The 23,163-nt window shown below is 62.1% G+C and overlaps 1 protein-coding gene across 6 annotated transcripts in view; it reads right to left on the bottom strand.

Annotated features, from left to right (window-relative positions):
* Positions 1–2,073: 2,073 nt before the first annotated feature.
* LOC101951134 (signal transducer and activator of transcription 5B) overlaps positions 2,074–23,163 on the bottom strand; it is a 64,506-nt gene continuing 43,416 nt past the window's right edge. For 5 of the 6 annotated variants that reach the window (XM_065577870.1, XM_065577866.1, XM_065577868.1 and 2 more), the window contains 18 exons: positions 14,027–14,164; positions 13,062–13,218; positions 12,475–12,564; positions 12,070–12,244; positions 11,305–11,435; positions 11,035–11,186; positions 10,434–10,589; positions 9,801–9,980; positions 9,166–9,253; positions 8,962–9,084; positions 8,232–8,324; positions 7,532–7,738; positions 6,178–6,272; positions 5,961–6,091; positions 4,567–4,722; positions 4,189–4,240; positions 3,259–3,366; positions 2,074–3,100 (listed from right to left, as the gene is read on the bottom strand). In XM_065577870.1, coding sequence (XP_065433942.1) covers positions 2,974–3,100; positions 3,259–3,366; positions 4,189–4,240; positions 4,567–4,722; positions 5,961–6,091; positions 6,178–6,272; positions 7,532–7,738; positions 8,232–8,324; positions 8,962–9,084; positions 9,166–9,253; positions 9,801–9,980; positions 10,434–10,589; positions 11,035–11,186; positions 11,305–11,435; positions 12,070–12,244; positions 12,475–12,564; positions 13,062–13,218; positions 14,027–14,154 — 2,349 coding nt within the window. In that variant the 5' untranslated portion in view covers positions 14,155–14,164 and the 3' untranslated portion in view covers positions 2,074–2,973. Of the gene's footprint in view, positions 3,101–3,258; positions 3,367–4,188; positions 4,241–4,566; positions 4,723–5,960; positions 6,092–6,177; positions 6,273–7,531; positions 7,739–8,231; positions 8,325–8,961; positions 9,085–9,165; positions 9,254–9,800; positions 9,981–10,433; positions 10,590–11,034; positions 11,187–11,304; positions 11,436–12,069; positions 12,245–12,474; positions 12,565–13,061; positions 13,219–14,026; positions 14,165–17,291; positions 20,927–23,163 lie in introns of those variants that run through there. The other variant, XM_065577871.1, reaches the window with a different exon arrangement.

The raw sequence follows: 23,163 nt of genomic DNA, 5'->3' as shown, positions 1-23,163 counted from the left end.
TCCCCCTGGAACCGGCCTTTCTGCCCCAGCGAGCGACTCGCCGCCCCCCCGGCCCCGACGTCCCAAACAGCGAACCAGAGACCCACAGCAGAGCTTTCCCCTCCTCCCGGGAGCAGAGCCAGGGCCCCCAGGATCCCACCAGGGATTTGCCTGCTGCTATCCATTTTATGGGGCGGGGGCCCAGACACCAGGGTGACGGGCAGTAGGCTACGGCTCTGGACAGAAGCCCAACCCCAGCTGCCAGCCAGCAGGTCGATGAGCCCCTTGTCTCTGCTCCTCCCCTGCCTCCATGACACCCCCAACGTCTCCAAGGCCCCTTGCCCGGGCAGCAGCTGCCGTGCCCAGCACAGCAACGCAGGCACTGCCCAGGGCTCCCAGCCCTCAGCTCCTGGCTCCAACTTGAGGCCAAGCCCAGCTAGTCCAGTGGAAGGTGCAAGAAAATCTGCCCCCCAAAGGCGTTTCTTCCTGCCCCTGCCAGCGGGAGGGTGGCTGGCATCCCTGCCGCCCCATCAGAGCCGTGCCGTAAAGATCCAGTTCTCTTCCTGGAGCCTGCTCTTGTGGCAGGGAGTTCCCCAGGCTATCGGGCACTGTGTTTGGAGGCTAAGAAATAGCACCGAAGGAGTTCCCGTCCCCGTCAGATGGCATGGGGTATACAGAGCCAGACTCTGCGGGGCAGGGGGGCAGGGCAGATGGGGGCCCAGGGGGAGCGGTCAGGGCAGATGGGGCCTGTATTGTAAACACAAAAAAATACAATTTTGCAGCCCCTGGAAGAGTCGACAATACTTTATTAGTGCCTATGCAAGTCAGGAGCAGACTGCAACACTAAAAATAGGCAGTTGAAATAATTCAGTTTCCACATACAAGGTTTTCTGGTGGGTTTTTTTTGTTTTGTTTTGTTTTTTAAATAAAATTATCAAAAAGTTTCACCATGGCTGTTTTTAAAATTATATCTATAGTTTTCCTTTCTACAAAAGTTGTGATCTAACCTCGCACCAAAGCTTTTCCTGCTTCTCTTTGAAATTCGCTTGTAATTCCAAAAGGCGAGAACTCATCCCCACCTGGTCGGGGCTTTGGCAAGAGAATTTTTCTTTTTAAAAAAAGAATGGAATTTGTTTTTTCTGAGGACGATCTCAGCACTATCTGCAGGGCCAGGGGCTAGCCCCCAGCCTCGCCCTGCGGACGTGCAGCCTGGCAAAGCAGGTGGTGGTGGAGTTACTCACATGAAAGGCCACGTGCAGGACTTGCAGCTGAGCCAAGCACACACTCACATGCCAGCTGCCCCGGCTGACTGCAGCACTGAAACAGGTTAGGGACAGACCATTTGGACAACGCTCCCCGGCCTCCTCCCCACGTGCCCTGCCTGCGTCCAGGGCTCTGGGATTTCAGCCACTAGTGCAATGCCTGGGGGCAGACACGCTTTGCACCGGGGCAGCTTGTCCCAGGTTCAAACCAGGACAGACAGCACTGGTGCAAATGGTGTCCGTGCTGGGACCCACCCGGCCCTAGCGCTGCTTCGCCAGTGGCTCACGCTGCCACGGCCCAGAACGCACCGTGGAGCAGAGTAACAAGCACGGTGTCTCTGGGTCCGGGCTCAGGGGGCTCTGGGCACAGACGTGGATCAGGGCTGACCCAGCGGCATGGCTCCCCTCATGCAGCGAAGGGCACTCCGCACACAGGGAAGCGGCAGAGAGGCGAGGGCCTGGCTGCAGCCCCTACAAGCCCGTAGCCAGGTTCGGCGCCTGCTGCCTCCAGCCATGCGGGGCCAGCCCAGCCAGTCGATCGTCTGGGGGCTGCTGCAAGTCCTTTAGAAAGCGGGGGCAGCCCTGTCCTCCCGCCTGGCTGCCCCCACGGAGTCTGACCACTGAACCCAGCTGGCAAATGCAGCGTTTTCCCCAGAGCAGCTCCTCCGCAGGACGTCCGCACAGGGTGCGGCTCAGCCCTGGGCTCAAACACCTGCTGCCCGGCCCACCGACAGCCCCAGCCCCAGGGGCTCTATCGGACCCTTCCCCAGGACGCCAGCGGGCTGCTGATCCCAGAGCTGGTGCTCCCACAGACACACGCGGAATCCAGAGCTTTGTGTTAAAAAAATATTCTGTGCTTTATTTACTCAGCCGTAGAAAAATAATGTCGATGGGGAGGGAGGGCGGGACCCCGAGGGGGGGACCAGCAGCCTCTCACCCCCAGCCTGAGCCGCGCCTTGCCCTGACCCCAGCCGGGAGCCCCGTTCCTCCTGCCCACAGAGCAGCCGTGTCCATCTGCAACCCCCTCCTTCCTCTCAGGGTTTGTGAAACACCCCCCAGCTCTAGGCGGGGGGAAGGGCAGCGTCCCACCGGCTGAGCGGACACGGGCCAGGCAGGAACCGGGAGGAGAAAAGGGCCCCGGTGGGACGCCTTCCCAGCAAGCCACTCCCAAGGCGCAGATGCTGCTGCCTGGGCTGAGAAGAAAGTCTTTGCCCCCAGGTCTCTGCGCACACAAACAGGACCCAACGCACACGCACATGCCCCCCGGGACGGGGGAGCTGGTAACAAAAGGAAAGAATTTGAACACGAAAGTCCTAGATGTGACAATTACTGCAAACAAACTCCCAGGCCCGCCCCCCACGCTGAGAGGCCCCTGGGCCCAAGGGTAGGGATCCGAGTCCAGTGGGCGCTGGGAACGCACGGGGCTCCAGGGATCTGCTGCACGGGGAGGAGCAGCGCTGCAGAAGCGGGAAGCTGAAGGCAGGCCTCAAAGTAACAGACAGGGAAACCATACGACAAGCCCACTGCCTTTAGTACACGGGGAGAAACACCAAAGAGCCAAGCGCAGCCATGGGCACTGCAGCTGGCGCAGAGCAAAGCCCCCGGATGAGCACCCCCCACACATGGGCCCACGCACAGAAACACGAACACTGGGCTGCTCTCCACGGGGCACGCTCCCCGGATCGGCTCCCAGGGACACGGCTGCCGGGCCGGGCCGTACCACGGCACAGGGTCACGACTGGCTGTGGGGGATCCACTGAGTGTCCATGGGCCGCCGCAGAAGCTCCTCCACGTGTCGCGCGACGTCCATCGTGTCGTCCAGGTCGAACTCGCCCTCGGGATCCAGCACAGAGTCGGGGCTGAGAGAGAGAGACAGGGCGAGCCTGGGGGAGGCATCCCAGAATAGCCACGCCGGGGGGGCCGGGAGCAGCGTGCTCCAGCTAAACGCCCCCCCCCAGCACGGGGAGCCCCTCGCCCCCGGAACGCGGCTCAGGGCCGGGGAAGGAGCAGCACCTACTTCTGTGGGTAGACGTTGTAATGCGGTTGGGAGCACACGGCCGGCGACGGCGCCTGATCCATGTAGGTGACCGTTCCGGCGGCGGGATCCCCAGAGGCGCTGGCAAACCTGGAACAGACGAGGGGCCGGCGCGTCAGCCGGGCCATGGGGAGGGTGATGGGAGCGTGGGGGCATTGCACTGCAGGGCAGACTGCAGCTCTGCCCCAGCCTGCCGGTTCCTCTCCCTGGCTGCAATGGCAGCTTCTGTCCTGCCAGCCCCGTCCACCAGCTCGGCGCCGTGTCCTCTGGCTACTGATTGTAAGTGAGGGGGCCGAGGGATTTCACATGGGTCCAGTTCCTGGAGCGATGCCGCGCTCAGCTCCCCCGGGGCCGGGGGGAAGGAGGCCGTGCCCACAGCTGCACTGACGGTGCTTTACACCCTCCCACACAGTCCAGGGGAAGCCATGCCAGTGGGGACGGCCACAATCAGAACCAACCTCGTCTGTGCAGATCCTGCTCGGCCCACGCCAGCCCCTCCCAAAGCAAACACCCCCTTGGCCAGTTCGCTTCTCAGGGGTGTTTTAAACCCTCCCAGTGCAGCACACGCCCGGCGCCAGAGCCAGGCTCCAGCCCTGTCACAGGATCCCGACACCGGTCACTTCCTCCTGCAGCCTGCGGGGCCGCCAGCCTGGAGCGCTCCTCCCCTGACCATCTGCTTTGCCCCCCGTGTGAGCAACAGGGCAAGCAGCTCTCTCCCACCCGGTACCTCATCCCCTGGTAAGGCACAAGGCTACGGCACAGACTCGGGGCTGGGACACTGGTCAGAATCCGACATTTCCTCAGCAAGGGGTGATAACGGAGGGGCAGAGGGAGACACGGGCCGAGGGCAGCACACAGACAGACACATGCATGCCCAGACGGACAGACAGATGCACGCCCAGACGGACTTACTCTGGCACCACTTGCTTGATCTGTGGCTTCACGTATCCATCCACGGCTTTAGCTGCAGACAGGGCGAGAGAGAGGAGACAGTGCTAAGGCACGGAAAGGCCAGGGGACGTTCCAGGCACTGACCCGACAGCGTCACCTGGGCTAGCAGCCGGTCGGCACGAGGGCTCCGACGAGCGAGAGAGCCCGTCAGCGCCGTCGGGTTCGGGTCTCTGTGCCACGAGGCCAGACACCACCGAGAGGAACCGAGAGCTGCTAACGGGCCAGGCCCTCAGGGGTACTAGCTGGTGCCAGCTCCCACGGCCCCAGAGTCTGAGTGTGTGCACGGCAGGGTGAGGGGAGCACAAACCAGTGCAGACCCCAGCGCCGAGAGCGACTCACAGAGAACCGGCGTGTAGTACTTGGAGAAGACCTCGTCCTTGGGCCGGTCGGGGAACACGTAGATGAGGTAATTGAGGTCACCCAGGCGATCGGCCAGCGAGCGGATGGAGAAGTCTCTGGTCGTGAAGGGCATGAGGTTCCAAAACATCCTCTCAGCTAGAAATGCAACAGCAGAGACGACAGTGAGACACCGAGTCCGGAGCCGCGGGCAACCACACTGCTCAAATCAGGCCCTTGTGTGGCACAGCTGGCCCCTAGGACTCAGGCCTCGAGGAATCGCGAGACTGGCTTCAAAGTCATGAGACCTCCACTCAGAATCAACATCCGGTTCTTTTTCTCCACCTTCTGGCTTTGCGCTTGAGGATTCCCGCCCTGCTTCCCCCATACTGTTTGTGTACACGAAAGGTGAGATTCTCATGGAATCGCCTGAGCCCGGGCCCTGGGGCTTTAAGAAAAAACCCAAATCGCACCAGACTTTCAATTCAAGTCCCGTGAGTTTCCCATCAGCTCGTGCGGCGCGCCAGGGCTGCCGCTGCATTCAGGGCGTACAAACTCCTCTGACACGTTTCACCAGCGTATTGGTTTAAAATCTCAAGTTAATGAAAACAGCTTTTCTTCGCGCTCACCCGCACCCCTGCAACACGCCATCACACCACAGCTCCAGGGAGAGCCAGAAAGTGAAACTAACTAGAAACAAAAGTGAAACGCAAACTCCTCTGCGATGGGCCAAGCTGAGCTGAGAGCCAGAGGCGAAGCAGAGCCGTGATGTTATTTCAGGTTTAACATGGAGTCTAATTCGTTGCGACAGACACAGAGAAGGCCTCTGCTCTGGTTGTATTTTCACGTAGGTCTCTCTAAACGCAGCTCTCGTGACAAAACACCGTTTGGAAGATTTACCGTACTGCTCAGCACAGACCCGCCGCCCAGTGGACTGCCCTGGATTTCATAAATGGGAAAAGAATCCTTGTGACAGCCTGGAGCAACCTAGGTCACGCGTTCTGAGCTAAAAAGAGAAAAGCCAAAGCTGCCCTTTCCAAAGGCTCTCCAGAGCTCCCAGCCAGCCAGCCGAGGCTGTCGTGCTGGTACAGTTACCGGTGACCGAGGTGAGACAGCAGGACAGGGCTTGCACCAGCACAGGAAGGGGGCTGAGCTCTCCTGGCCTGAGGCACCTTCCTCTGGCCTCCCGACATCGGTAACAGATCAGCACAGCACAGCCTCCAGGAGCAGAGCCGGCCTTCCAAGCAGGAACTGCCCCAGCACCATGACTGGGTTTGCTCTGCACCACGCACAGCTCACGAGCCATCAACTGACTCCCACGCCAGGGCTGAGCTGGCCCCGTTCCAGCCCCAGGCACGGGTCTGGTTCCACGCTGTCCCGGGCCCACCCTGACTCACGCGAGTCGAACTTCCAGGCGATGGTGATGCCCCCGATCTCGGAGTCACTGAACCGCAGCAGGAAGGTCCCGTCCGGCTTGTTGATCAGCAGGTCGTGCGCTTGCTGCTTGTTGACGAAGCCCAGGATGGCCCTGGAGCACAGAGAGGGGGGTGAGGGGCTGGCAGGCAGGTGGGGGGGGCTGTGCCGTGCCGGCCGTTACGGGAAGGAGGGTCTCACCCGTCGTTCCAGTGAGGCTTAAGATGCTTCTTCAGCACTTCCATGACCCCGTCGAACCACTGCCAGAAGGTGTAATTCCGCCCTGGCAAGTTTTCCTGGGTAATTACAAAAGACCGTGAGCGTCTCTGAGCCCAGCGTGCCCTACGACAGCCACTCCTGTCCCCCAGCCCCACTCGGGCCACAGGGAGACCTGGCTTGGCACCAGGGCAACGCACACACCACCATGCATGTGGGCATCACTCTGAATGCTGGCTGCAGGACGGGCGCTGGGTACCGAGTTCCCCCCTTCAGCGCCCAGTAAGCAGGCTCTGCTCCTGGGAGCAGCTACGGGCACAGTGCTGCCAGGGCAGGCAAGCCCACCATCTCTCCTGTGCTAGCCAGAGGGAGGGAGGCAGGCAGCAGAGTGGCCAGAGGGTTATGGATTGCCACCATCCCTGCCAGCTTCCTTGGGAGAGGAGGGCCGGTCCAGCGCCAGCGTGAGCGGAGACTAGTGCCTGGCAGGAGGGTCCCAGGGTCCCGTCCCTCAGTCTCTCAGCACCATTTGCTTCTTGCTCCTGCGCGCGCTGCTCTGCAGCGAGATGCGCCCGCCAGCCTATGCCAAAGAGATTCCTGGCTGGCTGCCCCGATGGGACAGCAAGTCTCCATGCCAGGCTGCCCTGGCCAGGAGCCCGAGGGGATTGCACTGCTGTGGCCTCTCACCAGTTTAAAAGAGAACTGGATAAATTCATGGTGGTGAAGTCCATTAATGGCTATTCCCCACGACGGGTAAGGAAGGGTGTCCCTAGCCTCTGTTTGTCAGAGGGGGAGATGGATGGCAGGAGAGAGATCACTTGATCATTGCCTGGTAGGTTCACCCCCTCTGGGGCACCTGGCATTGGCCACTGTCGGCAGACAGGACTCTGGGCTGGATGGACTTTAGCTCTGATCCGGTACAGCCGTTCCTATGTTCTTACGTTCAGTACCCACAAGTGATGGCACTCAGCAACTACAGGATCCCTTCCCCCGCCCCCGCTGCCCTCCGGCCCCGCCCCCGCTGCCCTCCGGCCCGGGCCCCGCTGCCCTCCGGCCCGGGCCCCGCTGCCCTCCGGCCCCGCCCCCGCTGCCCTCCGGCCCGGGCCCCGCTGCCCTCCGGCCCGGGCCCCGCTACCCTCCGGCCCCGCCCCCGCTGCCCTCCGGCCCCGCCCCCGCTGCCCTCCGGCCCCGCCCCCGCTGCCCTCCGGCCCGGGCCCCGCTGCCCTCCGGCCCGGGCCCCGCTGCCCTCCGGCCCGGGCCCCGCTGCCCTCCGGCCCCGCCCCCGCTGCCCTCCGGCCCCGCCCCCGCTGCCCTCCGGCCCGGGCCCCGCGGCGCGGCTCACCCGGTTGAACTGGGACCAGGAGACGGACATGGCGCTGTACTCCTCCAGCTGGGCACCGCTGCTGTTGAAGAGCTTCTGCGCCAGGAAGAGCAAATTCTCCTTCGTCAGCCCCCGACTGCTCTGCACCTCGGCCTTGAACTTCATGTTGAGCGCCTCGCACAGCTGGGGCCACAGCACCTTCTCGGGCACGGCGAACGGGACCCGGCCCTGCGGGAGGGGGCGGCGCCGGCTCAGGGGAGCCAGCGGGGAGGGCTCCAGCCCCAGGAGCAGGGAGCATCGCCCCCCGTCCTCCAGCTGCCCTCCCCCTGGCTCTCACCCCCAGCGCCCCCTCCAGCAACCCCCTCTGCCTTCCCCAGCATCCCCCTCTGCCTCCCCCAGCACCTCCCTCCCCCTGGCTCTCACTCCCAGCGCCCCTCTCCCTCCCCCTGCACCCCTACTCTCAGAGCTCCCCCCCTCCTCCTCCCCACAACTCCTGTCCCCCTCCCCCAGTGCTCCCGGCGCAGAGGCCGGATGGGGACAAGAATAGGAGACCGCCCAGGCGAGAACACAGAGGGCTGCAGGAGGGGCCAGGTGAGGGGGGCCGAGATCAAGGGACCTGCTGATGTGGGGGGGCTAAGGGCACTGCAGATCTGGGCCCCAAGTGAAGGGGGGCAGGCCCCCCGGGTGTGGGAATCTGCCCCCGACGGCGCTGGCTGCTCACCGGCTCGGCGAAGGCGTTATCCCAGAGCACGGTGGCCGTGGCGTTGTTGTCCTGGCTCCCGTGCACGATCACCACCACGGGCAGGGACAGCGTCTGTGGGAACCGGCCGGGCCGGGTTGAGTGTGGGGCGGGGGTGAGGCTGGACCCAGCTCCGGGTCCTGCCTTTCCCCCACTGCCACTGGGCGAGTCTCAAGCAGACCAAGCCCCCCTGTGCTCCTTGACCCCATGCCCACCCCACGGACCCCGCGCCCCCTGGGGCTGCCCCAGCTAGTGACACACTCGGGAATTCCTGGGTCCCTCCCTCAACCCAGAGACGCCATCCTGGGGACGGGCGACACAGCCAAGCCTGACACCAGCCCCAGAAGGGCTCCTAGGGCCCAGTGCCGGGCAGGGCCCAGGGCAGCGGTGCCAGTGCAGGGCCCAGAGCCGGGCGGGGCCCAGGGCAGCGGTGCCGGAGCAGGGCCCAGAGCCGGGCGGGGCCCAGGGCAGCGGTGCCGGCGCAGGGCCCAGAGCCGGGCGGGGCCCAGGGCAGCGGTGCCAGCGCAGGGCCCAGAGCCGGGCAGGGCCCAGGGCAGCGGTGCCGGCGCAGGGCCCAGAGCCGGGCGGGGCCCAGGGCAGCGGGGCCGGCGCAGGGCCCAGAGCCGGGCGGGGCCAAGGGCAGCGGTGCCGGCGCAGGGCCCAGAGCCGGGCGGGGCCCAGGGCAGCGGTGCCGGCGCAGCACCAGCTTTACCTTGACCTGGAAGACCAGCTCATTGCCACCGACGCTGAACTGCGACTCGAAGAGGATGGTGAATTTCTCCTCGGTCACCGACTCGGCGCCGCGCCGATCCGAGCGCTTGATGCGCTTCAGGGACTGGGGGAGGCAGGAGAGGGCGTGAGAGGTGGGCGGGGGGTGGGCAGGGGACGGGGGCGGTGCCGGGGGCCTGGCTCTCACCATGTTCCTGAAGTGGGCGCTCAGGGTGCCTGTGGCCTGGTGGTACTCCATCACGCAGCAGTTGTTCAGGATCTCCCCGCTGCTCTCGCTGCAATGGGAAAGGCAGGTCAGAGAGGGCAGGCACTGGGCCAGCTCCAACTCCCATGGGGCGTTGGGGGGGCAGGGCGGTGCTGACAGTCACCATGGGGGGAAGCTCCCTCTGGGCCCAGGAAACCCACTCAGGGGCCTGGAATCCGGCTCCGGGCTCAGAGAACGGGCAGCGGCTCGCGGCCCGGGGGGACATGGGACCCCATGTGCCAACCAGGCCGAGCAGGGGGGTCTCCTGGGGATTGGACCCCACTGGGGGTGCTGGGAAAGGGGCCAGTCACCAACCCCACAGGCGTGGGGCTGACCCTCCCTCCGCTCAGCGATACCCCGGGGGTGAGAGGGGGCAGCTCCAGCCACACGCTGTGCTGGACTCTCGGGGGGATCCAGGCTACGTGAGCATGGGACGCAGAGAGAACAAGGAACCAGCCCCACAGGGCCCTGCCAGAGCCGCCCAGAGACCCAACAGGAGCCGCGCGGCTCAGCGGGGCGAGCTCGGGAGTCTCCCAGGACCTGCCCTGGGCGAGTGGCAGGGGTGGGGGGGGCATTACTTGCGGGTGCTTTCGTTCTTCAGCAGGGCCTTGGCTTGCTGCTCGCTGATGATGGTGGCCTTCACCTGGGGCGGGTTCATGTGCACGTTCAGCTTCCCCCCCACCAGCAGCCGCACCGTGGCCGCAAACTTGGTCTGCGTCTTCAGCACCTGGGGGGGCTGCTTCTCGATGATGAAGGTGCTGGGGGGAGGAACCAGCGTCACGGGACCTGCGGCTGTGAGATGGGGCCGGGGGCCAGAGCTACGACCGCCAGACGTGCACGGGGACGACGACCTGGCACATCCCCACCCCAGCTCACAGCCCCTGTGCCCAGATCCTCCTTCCCAGTCCCCAGGCCGTATCCCCTCCCGCCCAAAGCACTTGCCCCACGAGCCCCTTTCTCTTGCCACCCACCCCGCAGTGCCAACAGCATCCCCACCCCCCAATCCAGCCAGCCCCTGGCCCCTCGCAGCCCAATTCCTACCTGCCCAGGTCAGAGCCTGAACCTCATCCCAACCGTGCCCTGAGTTCAGCCTCAGCCCCCCAGCCTGTGTGGGGCAGCCGGGCCCAGCCCAGCTCTGTCACCCCAGCGCACATGGGGCAGACATGCCCAGCCCCGATCGGGGCCCAGCCCGGCTCTGCCCCCAGCAGTACCTGGTCACCAGGGCGGAGATGATGTCTGTGATGGTGCCGTTGAGCTCGGACAGCATCTCCTCCACGGGCCCCGGGATGGGCAGCTGCTGGCACAGGTGCTCGGCCCGACGGATCTGCTGCCGGTTCTGCCAGATGATCTCGGCCAGCTTCTCACACCTGGGGCGAGGGGCCCCCGGGCCAGGTCAGTGCTCTGGCAAGGCCCAGAGACATCACGGAGCCCCAGGCCTGGGTGTCCCATGTCGGCTGGTCATGAGGCTCCCTGTCTGCGCGCCCCCCTCGGGGTCCCCCCAGGCCGGCGCGGTCCGGCCTTAGCCTGGCCCTGTGGGGAGCTCAGCCACCCCAGGAATCCAGTCCCACATCCCTGGGGATGGGGGCAGGTGACCCCTAGTGCCCTGGACTAACAACCCCAGCGGGGGCAGTGTCACCCTCCAGCGTCACCCCCCGGGGGGGCCTCTTGGGACCCAGGGCAGCCCCCCCTGGATTCCCTGCTGCCGGCGGCACCGTTCCCTGGTTTCCCAGCCAACCGCCCAGGGGAGAAGCGGCAGCTGCCGGGGGCCCAGCCCCGTTTCCCACAGGGCAGCGCTGGGAGGGGCGGACGCACCAGGACTGCAGCACGTCCAGGGTGCCCTCGGGGGGCCCGCCGTTCCCCGCCAGCTGCTGCCGCCGCTTCCACTGGATCAGCTCGTCGTCCAGGATGGTCGTCTGTTGCTTGCGCAGCAGCTGCAGGGTTTTCTGGTGCTTCTCCGCCAGCTCCTGCGAGGGGATGGGGCGTTAGCGTGGGACGGGGCAGGCAGCGGCACCGCACGGGGGCGTCATCGCCCCCTGCTGGCACAGGGGAGAGGAGTGGGGTCCCCCCGGGGCTGGCGCTCACCACTCGGTACTGCTGTAGTGTCTGGGCCTCCCGGTGCAGCCAGGCCTCCAGCGACGCCTTCTTCTGCTGCAGCGTCGTCTCGCGGGACATGCGCTCCTGGGGGCCCAGTTGGGAGAGCTGGGAGAACTGGGCTGGGGAGGAGGCCAAGAGCGTTAGGCCTGAGCCCCGACTGCCCGGGGGCTCCCCGACCCGCAGCAGCATCCCCAGAACCCCTGCACCAGGCCTGCCCCTGGGGATGGGGGACACTCGGGACTCGCTCCCCAGCCCCACGGAGCCGGTGGGACAGTGCTGAGCTGGGGATTCCCATGGGACTGTGGAGGGAGGGGAACCGTCCCGGGGGTGCTCAGATACCTGCAGCCTCCTCACGGGGGCGCGGAGGGTGGGTGAGACGATGCCCCAGCCCCCAGATGCTACGGCAGAGTCTCCCCCGCGCCGGGTGGGGGGAGGAAGGGGGCTGAGGACCCCCCCAGACACCCCTGGTCCCAGGGCGGAGTGGCCAGCAGGGGGCACGGGGCACGGAGCTGCACAGGCAGCATTCTGCGCCAGCTGCAGCCCCCCGCCGGACCCAGCCGGACCCCAGCGCCTGGCGCCCCCTCGGCAGCTGGGACGGGGCAAGTGCTGCGGGACGTTTGCTGGCACAGGCCGGTGTCTCCCCGAGGACGGGATCTCAGGGCGAAGCTGCCTCTGCTCTGCGGGTCCCTGCCCCCATCAGTCCATCCCCACGGCCCCTCCCTCTCCCCACGGCTAGGGCCCCCCCACCCCCACCTTGCAGGCGCATGTTCTCCTGGTACTGGATGATGAAATACTCCTGCGTCTGCTGCAGCTTCTTCAGCTCGTTCTCCGTGTCCTGGGTGACGAGACGCAGCTCCTCGAAGGTCTGGTTGATCTGCAGGTGCTTCTGGGACATGGCGTCCGCCAGGCTGCTGGCTGGGGAGGGGCTCTGCAGAGGGGGGGCATCAGGTCAGGGAGAGGCAGGGCTCGGGGACTGCCATGGGGGGCAGCGACGGAGCACAGAGGCCGAGGCTCATGCCGTGGGGCAGTGGCTGGAGCCACGGGCACAGGGTGGGGTGAGGGGCACAGGGTGAGGTGCCCGTGGCTGGGCTGGGGCAGTGTCCACGGGCCCCAGAGAGACGGGGGAGCGAGACAAGGCCCCCCTGCCTGGCTACTCACGTTAGTGGCCTCCCGAACCAGCCGCTGCTCGTGGTACAGGATGTGACGGATGCAGCGCACCAGCTCCATGGGGCACCGGTCGTACGTGTTCTGCAGGGGGGAAAGCAAAGGCCCTGAGCCAGGGGCAGAGCGGGGCTAGTCAGGGGCTCTCACCGCCCCAGGCTGGGGGCAAAGGGGGTCCCAGGGGCACTGGGCGGGGGGGCTGCTCCTGCCCTAACCTACCCTGCCGGCATCCCCGCTCCCAGGGCACGTGGGTGAGGATGGGGGTCACCCCAGCCGGCCCATGCCAGGACGGCAGCTCCCCATGGCCAGGCAAGGAGCCCGCGGGGGACGGCAGCGGCTGGGGGGGCTGCGACATGGCAGGGGAGGGAGCTCGGGGCAGCAGTGGAGGGGGCTCAGGGATGCGCTGGCCCCACGCGGTGAGGGGAGGGGAGAGACGGCACCTGCCAGCACGCACTCTGCTGCTGTCTCAGCCCCTTGCTCCGCACCAGGCTTGGCCAGCCCACGGGGGAGCGCCCAGTGGGTGTGGCCGGCCCCTGGCAGGGCACGGGGGGCAAGGCTGCCCCATTGCGGCTCCGGGCACCGACCTGCAGCTGAGTGGCATAGTGCCCCAGCTTGATCTTCAGCAGGAACCCGTCCTCGCCCACTTGGTGATCCGCCTTCTTCTGCAGCTCCTGGATCAGCCCCTCCAGCAGCTGGGTGGCTTTGAGGTTCTCCTGGGGGTTATCGAGGTCGATGGAGTCCCTGGCACAGAGAGAGAAGGGGGGGGGCAGGGCTCAGCCGGGGCCCGACCTGCCCGCCCCAGCTCGGCGCAGGGACTGTATCTGCTGGGGGAACCCAACCCCCGCCAGTGAGGCCCCCGGTGTGTCCGTCCCTCAGCAAACGGGGACGATCCAGCCAACCCGCCACACAAAGCCCAGAGCGAATGGGAGCAAAGCCCCACCCCGAGCCTGCCCCCCAGCACAGTGCCAGCCCCCCATTGCAGCCATGCCCCCAGGCCAGACATGTGGGTCACAGACAGGGAGGGCCCTGCCTTTCGTTGGGGTGGGTAAGGGGAAAGTGAGGCCCGGAGCATAGTAGTGACTGGCCAAGGCCCCAGAGAACAGGTGGCGGAACAGGGAGGAGGAGGGCCGGAACCAAGAGTCCCCAGGCTCAGCTCTAACTGCTAGGCCAGGCTCCCCTCAGCTGTGGGGCTGTCAGATCCCAGGACTGGCCAACAGCCCAGGGGACCCCGCGAAGCCTTAACCTTCCGCCTCCTCCCAGCTCTGAGTCCCGTCCCGTGTCCGTCTGTCCGTCCCCCCACCCGTGCCTTGGCCCTGCCTGGAGACAGGGAGAGGTGGCTGTGCAGCTGGTCTATGTGCCGTGGCCTCTGGAGCGTAGCGCTCGGCAGGGATCCCCCACAGACATGGTGACGGGAGTTAGCGGGTCGGTGAGGCCAGGCCCACGGCCCCATTTCCAGCCCCTTAGACACGGGTTTGTCAGGGCACCTGGCAGCCAAGGCCCAAAGGACCGGCTGGAGCGTGTCTGGCAGCCACGGGGCGGGCTCACCTACCATGCCTGGCTCTCGATCCACTGCGACAGGTAATGCCGCACCTCGATGGGGAAGTGCTGGCCGTACAGTGCCTGCATCTGGCGCAGGGCCTCTCCCTGCAGCTGCTGGGCCTGGATCCACACGGCCATTGTTCAGAACCTGGGGGGCAAGGAGACACCATCAGGGCAAGGACCCTCCATGAACACTGAGGGGGAGAAGGGCCCTCTGTGCCCCCAGCCTAGAGCAGTGTCAGACAACGCTGCCCGGGGCAGACTCTATTCTAACGCAGGAGAGAGACTTCCTGGCTCTGACATCACAGTGCACTGCCAGGACTCAGGATCCGACTCCCCCTCGGTCTCCCAGGGAGAGTCCCTGGAGAATCCAGTGATGTACAGTCCCTTGTAATCGCACGCAACACAATAACCATCTCCCTTAGCACGCTCCCAGAGAGCTCAGCCTCCGTCTGGCCAAGCAAAATCATCCACCGTGAAAAGGGGGAACTGACCAGCGCAGAGGAAATGTCCGCACGAGCGCCTGGCCACCTTCCCCGGCCCCTCGCCCGCCTTTCCCCCGCCCCCTGCGCCCAGCCATCTTCCCCGGCCCCTCGCTCGCCTTTCCCCCGCCCCCCAGCGCTCAGCCACCTTCCCCAGCTCCTCGCCTGCCTTCCCCGGCCCCCCAGCCCCACACCACCTTCCCTGAGCAGCTGATGGGAGGAGCTGGCCAAGGGTGTGACGGAACAGGCCAGCACCCATTTGGGAATCACCCACATGCACATAGCACAGGTTCTCGGGGGTTCGCCCAGCACAGCCCTCGGGGCAGAGAGACCCAGCTCTGCTACAGAACTGTCGCTGCCCTGTTAACCTGCCATGGGACCGTGAAATGACCAAGCATTCAGGGCCCTTCATCCAGGACAGCCCATCTGCCACAGCGCAGCTGCCGGCCCAGGGATGGGGTCTTATGTGCCTCCCGCAAGGTCCTTGCAGCACGCAGACCGGGGGCCCTGGGTTTGGGAGCACGCTCAGCGCACGTCCGCTCTCAACTGTACACAAACACTCTGGAGAAAACAAACGGGCGAGGTCGCGGTCGGTTCTGAAATCAGATTCTTGGAGCTATTTCAGGCCAGTCAGACTCTCCAAACACTAGGGGAGAGGTGCCAGCTTCTATTCCGGGCCCAGCCCGCGCCGCGCAGCCACGCTCCTGCCTTGCACTTTATTCTGGGGGTTTAGGCATTTAAACTGGCTCGTGGCAAGCGCACACACGGCAACACATGCAATCCCTGGAGGCAAATATAGAACGGCCGGACACAGAGCCAGCGCCTATTAAAAGCAAGAGCTTCCCTCGTCAAGCTTGACAGGTCTTGGAAAAACAACTTGTCCATCAGAGGGTTTTTACAGGTGGTGCAAAGAGGCGCTATGGGCCGGGGCGAGCAGCGCCACCCTAGGGTGCTGGTATAAATACCACAAGCACAAACAACCTTACAGAACATGACTCAGGGTTCAAATCAAGCACTGAAAAGTTAGGAAATGCCACAATTAATGCCTGGGAAACCTTCCTTTGGCACTTCCTAACTGCTGAGTGTTGGACTTCGCACCCTTATTAACATTTGTTTAAAACACTTTTCTCTGTGCAATTTCCTAGGTTTTTAGGAAACCAAATGAATTGGGGAAGAATCCACCAAACACGAACTCCATCGCGTGACTTCACATCGACCCCCGGGAGTCATCAGCAGGGTTGGACCTTCACAGCCACCACACAGACCTCGGCCACTTGAGCTAAGCGTTAACCAACAGCAGTAGTAGGTTGTCATTCTGGACCTGGACCAAAGCTAGAGAGCCCCTTAGCCGGTGGTTTCACCTCATTCCCGACAGCAGAGGAACGCTGAGCCTTCGAAGCCATGGGTTCCAGGCTCTGGATGGGCGTGTGTTCTGCCCATTCCCCCGACGCTTGGCCTCTTCTGCCCTGTCCCCTCCAACCTACCCCAGTCCTGGCTCAGTTCCATTCTCCTCACCCAACCAGTCCCTGTCTCCACAGTTTCTCATCAGTCCCAGTCTCCTTACCCAGACAGTCCTAGCCGCCCATCTGGAGTTCCTCTCCATGTCTCCACTCACTTCCAGTGCCCTCCTCCATCAGACCCCGTCTCCCTCCCACTCCCTGCCAGCTCTGAGTCCGATCTGCCTCTCTCCTTCCACCCCGGCCTCTTCCTGCCTCCCCCCATGATCCCCAAGCCCACTGGTTCCCAGTCCCAGGCTCCCTCCCTGATCTCCTTGTCCAATATCGGTGCCTTTCCAGCCTCTTTGCCCAGCCAGTCCTAGTTCTCCCCCCCATGCCCAGGTTCCTTAGATCGGTCTCCCTTGCCTCCTTCCTCCTGCCTCACTAGTTCTCAGTCCAGACTCCTTGCTGAACCAGTAACCCCATTATTTCCCTCCCTGGTTCCCAGTTCCCAACCCTCAGGCCCCATCTCTCCTGGCCCCAATCTCCCGCACCCCATTTACAGGTAGGCCGTACTTCCAGGAGGGGGACTCTCCCCTGGGAAGCAGGGACTCCGGAAACAATGTGGGGGCTGTGGGGGATAATCAGCAGAACATGAGCGCCCGGCCTGACGCTGAGGCCAGAAGAGCTGATGTGATCCCGGGCTACAGAAACAGGGACTCTTGAGCACGAGCAGAGAGGTTATTTTACCTCCGTGTTTGGCCTGGCTGGAATCCTGTGCTCAGTCTGGTGCCAGCAGGATGTTGGTAAATTGGAGAAAGGTCAGAGAAGAGGCCCGAGAACGATGAAAGGTTTAGAAACCTGCCTTGCAGTGACAGACTCGGAGCGCAGTCTAGTTAGCTTAACACAGAGACGGTTCAAGGGTGTAAGTACCTACGAGGGGAACAAATATTTCATAACGTTGTGAACAGGGAGGGCTACGACCCCTTGGACCCCAGCCGAACCCTATCTCAGCCTCAGCTGTTCTGGGGCCCCAGGGCACAGCACTTCCCCGCACACCCCAACGAGGCAGCTCTGAGCCTCACGCCACATCTGGCGACTCCCGAGCTCCTGCTAAGCAGTGGGGGCTGCGAGCATGGGGGGCAGGAAAGGTTCTGTGCAGAGCTGAGTGCCATACAGACCCAGAACCTTCCCACGCTGGCATCTCGCCAATGCCCCAGGAAGCTTTTGCTGGAGAGCCGGGGGGCCGGCAGCAAACACTCCTTCCAGCACGGAGCGGTGGCCCTAGCGACAAATCTCTCTCTCGGCGCCGGGTCAGAAGCTGCTGGTCCCTTCCCCGAGTGCAGGGGATACTCACGGCAGGAACAGGTGTTCTCCTCGCTCTGCCCTGCCCCATGCACCGCCCTGGCAGCGCCTTGCCAGCCACCTGGGCACCCCGACCCTGGGCACCGAGGGGGATCCTGCCTCTTGGCAAAGGGTTTGCGCCCGCAGGGACAGCCCAGCGCTGCTGCTCCACGGGCTGCCCTGCTACAGGAAGGAGCCAACAGCAGCTATTTCCTTCCAAAATGTCAGCTGCCTCTCGCAGACCAAACAGCAAGCGCTGGGCTCCTGGCAGCTTCCTCCCCGCCGCTGCAGCGAGCGCGCGGCCGTGCGCAGATCCAGCCACGCTCACTGGGAGCGCCAGCGCGAGGCCGCGTGGGGCCAGCAGCAGCACAAGTGTCTCACTCAGCTGAAGACAGGCCAGAAAACCAGCAGGGCACTGCAGGGCCTCGGGTGGGTGTTTGCACCTGGGGGTCTCCATGCCTGGCTGCTCCTGCTCGTCAACAGGGCACAGAAGAAAGGGAAGGAGGCTGACCTCAGGCCTGACAGATCACATGTACTCAGTGGGCCACAACACGAGCTGTGACCCCCCTACTCCCCCAGCACTCACTGCTGTTTTGGGATTACAGGGCCCAGACGTGCCCTGGACACCTGGCAATGCCAGGAGAGAGAGACCTGCCCAAGGAGCTGAAATGCCTGCCATGGGGGGTAGGGAGACAGCAGGGGAGAACGGGAGGCATTTCACGAAAGGCACAGAACACACAGCACCCTTGGCTGTGCCGGGGAAGCGGCTCCGAGGAGGGGATGGGTGATGCCTTCCCTGGAAGCATGTTTCCTGCCATCAGGCCACGTGAAAATGTCCCTCTTCCAGCAGGGCCATCCTGTACTTCGCAGTGCTCCACAGCCCACACCTGGCTTCTCCCGCTTCTCCATGACCACTGCACAGCCCACGCCTCGCACGCCTGGGCTCTCCCGCTTCTCCATGACCACTGCACAGCCCACGCCTCGCACGCCTGGGCTCTCCCGCTTCTCCATGACCACTGCACAGCCCACGCCTCGCACGCCTGGGCTCTCCCGCTTCTCCATGACCACTGCACAGCCCACGCCTCGCACGCCTGGCCTCTCCCGCTTCTCCATGACCACTGCACAGCCCACGCCTCGCACGCCTGGCCTCTCCCGCTTCTCCATGACCACTACACAGCCCACGTCTGGCCTCTCCCGCTTCGCAGTGACCACTGCACAGCCCACGCCTGGCACGCCTGGCCTCTCCCGCTTCTCCATGACCACTGCACAGCCCACGCCTGGCACGCCTGGCCTCTCCCGCTTCTCCATGACCACTGCACAGCCCACGCCTGGCACGCCTGGGCTCTCCCGCTTTGCAGTGACCACTGCACAGCCTGCGCTGGCGCCTGGGCTCCCTCCCCCGAGGTCACTGCCCTTAGCACAGGGTCAGGCAAGGAAGCAGCCCCAGACTTTACCCAGCAGCTGGCACCTTCGCCTCCATTTTATCACTTGTGCACTCACTGCTTGGCACCGTTCAGCCACTAGCCCGGTCCCAGGCACGCTTCGGAAGCAGCACCTGGCGTGAAGTTCTGGGAGGCTGGGCTCACCACCGGTGCCTGAAGAGCTCAGCAGGGGCCCCTCCAGCCCATAAAGGGGCAGGGCCCATGGGCGAGGAGGGATGAGAGCCCAGAGCCCACTGGCCAGGGGACTGCTCTCTAAGCAGCATGGCCAACCCAAGCATTCACAAATCTCGAGGCAAGCCCTACACAGATCTTGGGTTCCTTTCTTTGCCTTCTGAGGATAAAGCCAGCAGGCACCATGTCCCGAGCCTTTCTCTGAAACCACCAGGCTACAAACTTCCTTTCCCTTCAGACAGATTCTCACACAATCTCAGGATTCCAGAGGCTGGAGCTTTAGGAAGCTCACCAGCAGAGCCGGTAAACCCTGCCAGGGCCCAGGGACATGGCAGGCAGGAGAGCTGGAGATGTGAACGCCGCACCTCTCCTCCATGCTGCCTGCAAGCCCTTCGCTTTGGAACCGACTGTGTGGTTGGGTCGCTTCACGTCTGCCTGTGGTTTCCAGTGCATTTGTTTCAGGCGGAGCTGGCACCAGCTGTGCTGGGGAGACAGGCTGCTCTAAAGGTTCGGTGCATCAACAGGCTTTTGTTCTTCTCTTGCAGAAGAGCACGGCGTTCGCCCTGCCAGTCTTTCGCTGCAGCTGGAGACAAAGAACCAGCTGCTCCGCGCAGGCCAGCCCGCGCTCCCCCTGACAGCCCACACTGGAACGATCTGTGCCAGGCGAGCGAGGGAGGGGAACGTCAAGGCCTGCTCCGCACTCACAGAAGAGAGACAGTATCAGTTGTGGAAATAAAATATTTCCTCTTGAGAGCAAAGGCGAAGGGCCCAGCTACAGACAAAGCCTTTGAAACCCAACGGTCGAGAGCCCCCACGGGCTCGACGCTTGGGGGGGTCACCAACGCAGCAGAGTGGCTGGATAGAGCCCAAGAGAAACCTGGTGCTGCCACATGAACGCTCCAGCAGGAGGCGCTCTCCTCTCAGTCACTCGTGACGCAAACGTGGCACCTGGAGGAGCGGAGGGGGAGAGATGTTGGAGGTGGGAAAGATGCGTTCTGAGCATTCACTGTACTTTTCACTCTTAACTCGAGTGCCCTTCCAACTCCCATCATCCATGCTCTGCTTCCCGGAAGTCCCCCACTACCACTGCACCCAAGCTCCTCGCTTCCGGTCTTGACACTCTTGCATTGTACTGCTAAAACGCTGCTGTGCTCTGCCCCTGAGCTGGCTGCATCTCCGAGGAGACCAGTCACTCCGTACACTCTGCGATGTGCTTGGGGATCTTTCAGGATGAAAGTTGCCATGGAAACACAATAGTTCAGGCACACAGTAATCACATTGGCGATATGTAACCCCATGTCCTACTCTGCCACCCGCCACTCAGGGACCAAGCAGTGGAATAAAGATTGACTGGATCTCAGAGCTCACACTCGACATACACTTGCCCTCCCTGATAGTGTATCAGCCAGAAACACACAGGAGCAGACTCACGCCGGAGAGGGGACTGGCTCCCTGCCTGAAATTTCTGAAGAGCCACGTATGAATTGAAAGTTCAGAGGCAAGACCCTGAACCAACCTGGACCTTTACATTCTTTGCCGGCACATAACAACGCTGCCCAAATACCGACATCTCACTCAGGGCTGGTCTGCACATGAAAGTCCATCTGGAGTCTAGCTCTTGCGGAATAACACCCCATGTAGACAAGCCCTCAGAAAAACCTGTGGAGAGAATCCAAATGGCAGGAGAAACAAGAGGAAAATAAGAGAAATCCTCGTAAAGAGCTTCTGATGGGGCAATTCTTTATCCTCTGCAGGGCCAGCATGACTGGTGTGGAGACGGTAAATAAGGAAGTGTTATTTACTCCTTCTCATAACACAAGAACTAGGGATCACCCAATGAAATTAACAGACAGCAGGTTTAAAACAAACAAAAGGAAGTATTTTTTCACACAATGCAGTCAGTCTGTGGAACTCCGTGCCAGAGGATGTTGTGAAAGCCAAGACTATAACCGGGTGTCACGGAGTATTGGGGAACTCAGGGCCCTGCACCCCCGGCTTCCTGCGATTCACCATGACTCTCAGCCAGCCAGTAAAGCAGAAGGTTTATTTGGATGACAGGAACACAGTCCAAGACTGGTCTTGCAGGCACAGACAACAGGGCCCCCCTCAGTTAGGTCCAGCTTGGGGTCCCAGGGCATCCCAGCCCCCCCCTTTGGGGGTCAGAGCCATCTCTGCCTCCCAGCCATCTCTCCAGCCTCCTTCCAGCCTGCTTCCAGCACTCTGCCTTCAGCGACCCCTCCCACAGCCTTTGTTCAGTTTCCCGGGCCCCGGAGTCATCTGACCTCCAACCCCCTCCTGGGTTCTCATGTTACAAGCTCAGGTATGTTCCCTTGGGCCGGCTCCCATCCCCCGATGCAGACCATCCTAGTCACACTCCCCTGTCAGCATTCACACACCCCAGCAAGAACAGTCCCAGTTCGTCACACCCTGCATTCACACTGATCGGCAGGGGGCTGGGCTATACAGCAAGCGCCCTTTCTCTTCTCCTCTGGAGTCCTGGCCTGAAGGGGAAAACGGGGGCTCACCATGGGAGCAGGGAAGCTCAATCAAAGTAATTTCAGGGCCATTGTCCACATCCAGGAACAGCCGTGCCTGGCAGCCCAGTCGAGAGCGGTCAGGCCTGAACCAGCTGGGGAGGGTGAGGGGGGGACAGGACCGAGGTCCATCGACAGAGCCACGACTGGGGCCCAGGCACTGCCCGTCAAGAATGAGGGATAGGCAGGGTCAGAGCGGGAGGGGAGCGACCCAGGGCTAGAAGAGCATTGGGGGGCTGTGGGTCAGGACTGAGGGGCACCAGCAGATGCGCGGGGAGTTTTCAGGAGTCCTGCCTACAGGACAGCTGGCACTAGGCAGTTCGATCAGCCACTCATTTTAACCTGCAAAAAGTTACACACAGAAGGCAGGGCTCATCCGTGCCAGCAGGGGGCAGCAGAGCCAGCCAGCCGGACAGACGGACACCCCCGATCCAGGCAGCAATCGGTCACTACTCATGCTTTATGGACTCAGAGGAATGACTATTAAACACTTGTTTTAAAATGTCTGTTGTGACCAAAACCCCCTTGAGAAGTGCCAGCTCCTTGGGGCATGTTTGTGCAGCGCCCAGACAGCGGGCCTCTGGCTGCTCCCATACACATCAGGATCGACAAGGCCTCGCTAAAAGCAAACAGCGCTCCGTCTCGGGAGAGATTTCCCATCTTTTCACGATGCTCCAGCCTCCGTCAGAGAACAAACTGTATTTTTCCTTCACCCTCCAGGAAACACAATTTGTAAAGACACGTTTTAAAGCAAAGTTTCTACTCGTGCTGGGATAAAGACGAAACCCTTGTCCTGTTGCACTATTTAACTGAATTGGTGTGAAAACTGGTGTGACCAATCCCCTTTTATGGACACTTGTACACTGATTTCAGCATGCCTGACACTGAGTTAGCTTAAGCAGATGCTCTCTTAAGCTGAATTAAAGAGAGTCAAAGGCAGAAAATTAAAAGCCAGAATTAGGGTATTTCACCCATGTCACTAAACCAGTTTGTGATCCATTTCAGTTAAATCAGTGGAAGCTGGGTGTCTAGACACGGCCTGAGTGACTTTTGCCAAAGGAAATCCGCTCCTGGAAGCCTAGACTAATAAGTCTCCTGGACACTGCAGCCCCGTTCCATCAGGAGCCTTATGAAGTAGAGATCAAATGAGGGCTATCAATTAATCACAATGAACTCACATGATTAACTCAAAAAAATTAACTGTGATTAAAAAAATTAATAGCGATTAATCACACTGTTAAACAACAGAATACCAATTTATTAAATATTGTGAATGTTTTTCTACATTTTAAAATATATTGATTTCTATTACAACACAGAATACAAAGTGTACAGTGCTCACTTTCTATTACTTTTTATTACAAATATTTGCACTTTAAAAATAATAAACAAAAGAAATAGTATTTTTCAGTTCACCTCAGACAAGTACTGTAGTGCAATCTCTTTATCGTGAAAGTGCAATTTACAAATGTAGATTTTTTTTGTTACATAACTGCACTCAAAAACAAAAAAATTTGGAACTTTAGAGCCTACAGGTCCACTCAGTCCTACTTCTTGTTCAGCCAATCGCTCAGACAAACAAGTTTGTTTACATTTACAGGAGATAATGCTGCCCACTTCTTATTTACAATGTCCCCAGAAAGTGAGAACAGGTGTTCACATGGCACTTTTGTAGCCGGCATTGCAAGGTATTTACGTGCCAGATATGCTAAACATTCATATTCCCCTTCATGCATCG

Source organism: Chrysemys picta, chromosome 24, assembly GCF_011386835.1.
Source record: "Chrysemys picta bellii isolate R12L10 chromosome 24, ASM1138683v2, whole genome shotgun sequence".
In the NCBI taxonomy this organism is placed as follows: domain Eukaryota; kingdom Metazoa; phylum Chordata; order Testudines; family Emydidae; genus Chrysemys; species Chrysemys picta.
This window is presented reverse-complemented; position numbering and strand designations above follow the sequence as displayed.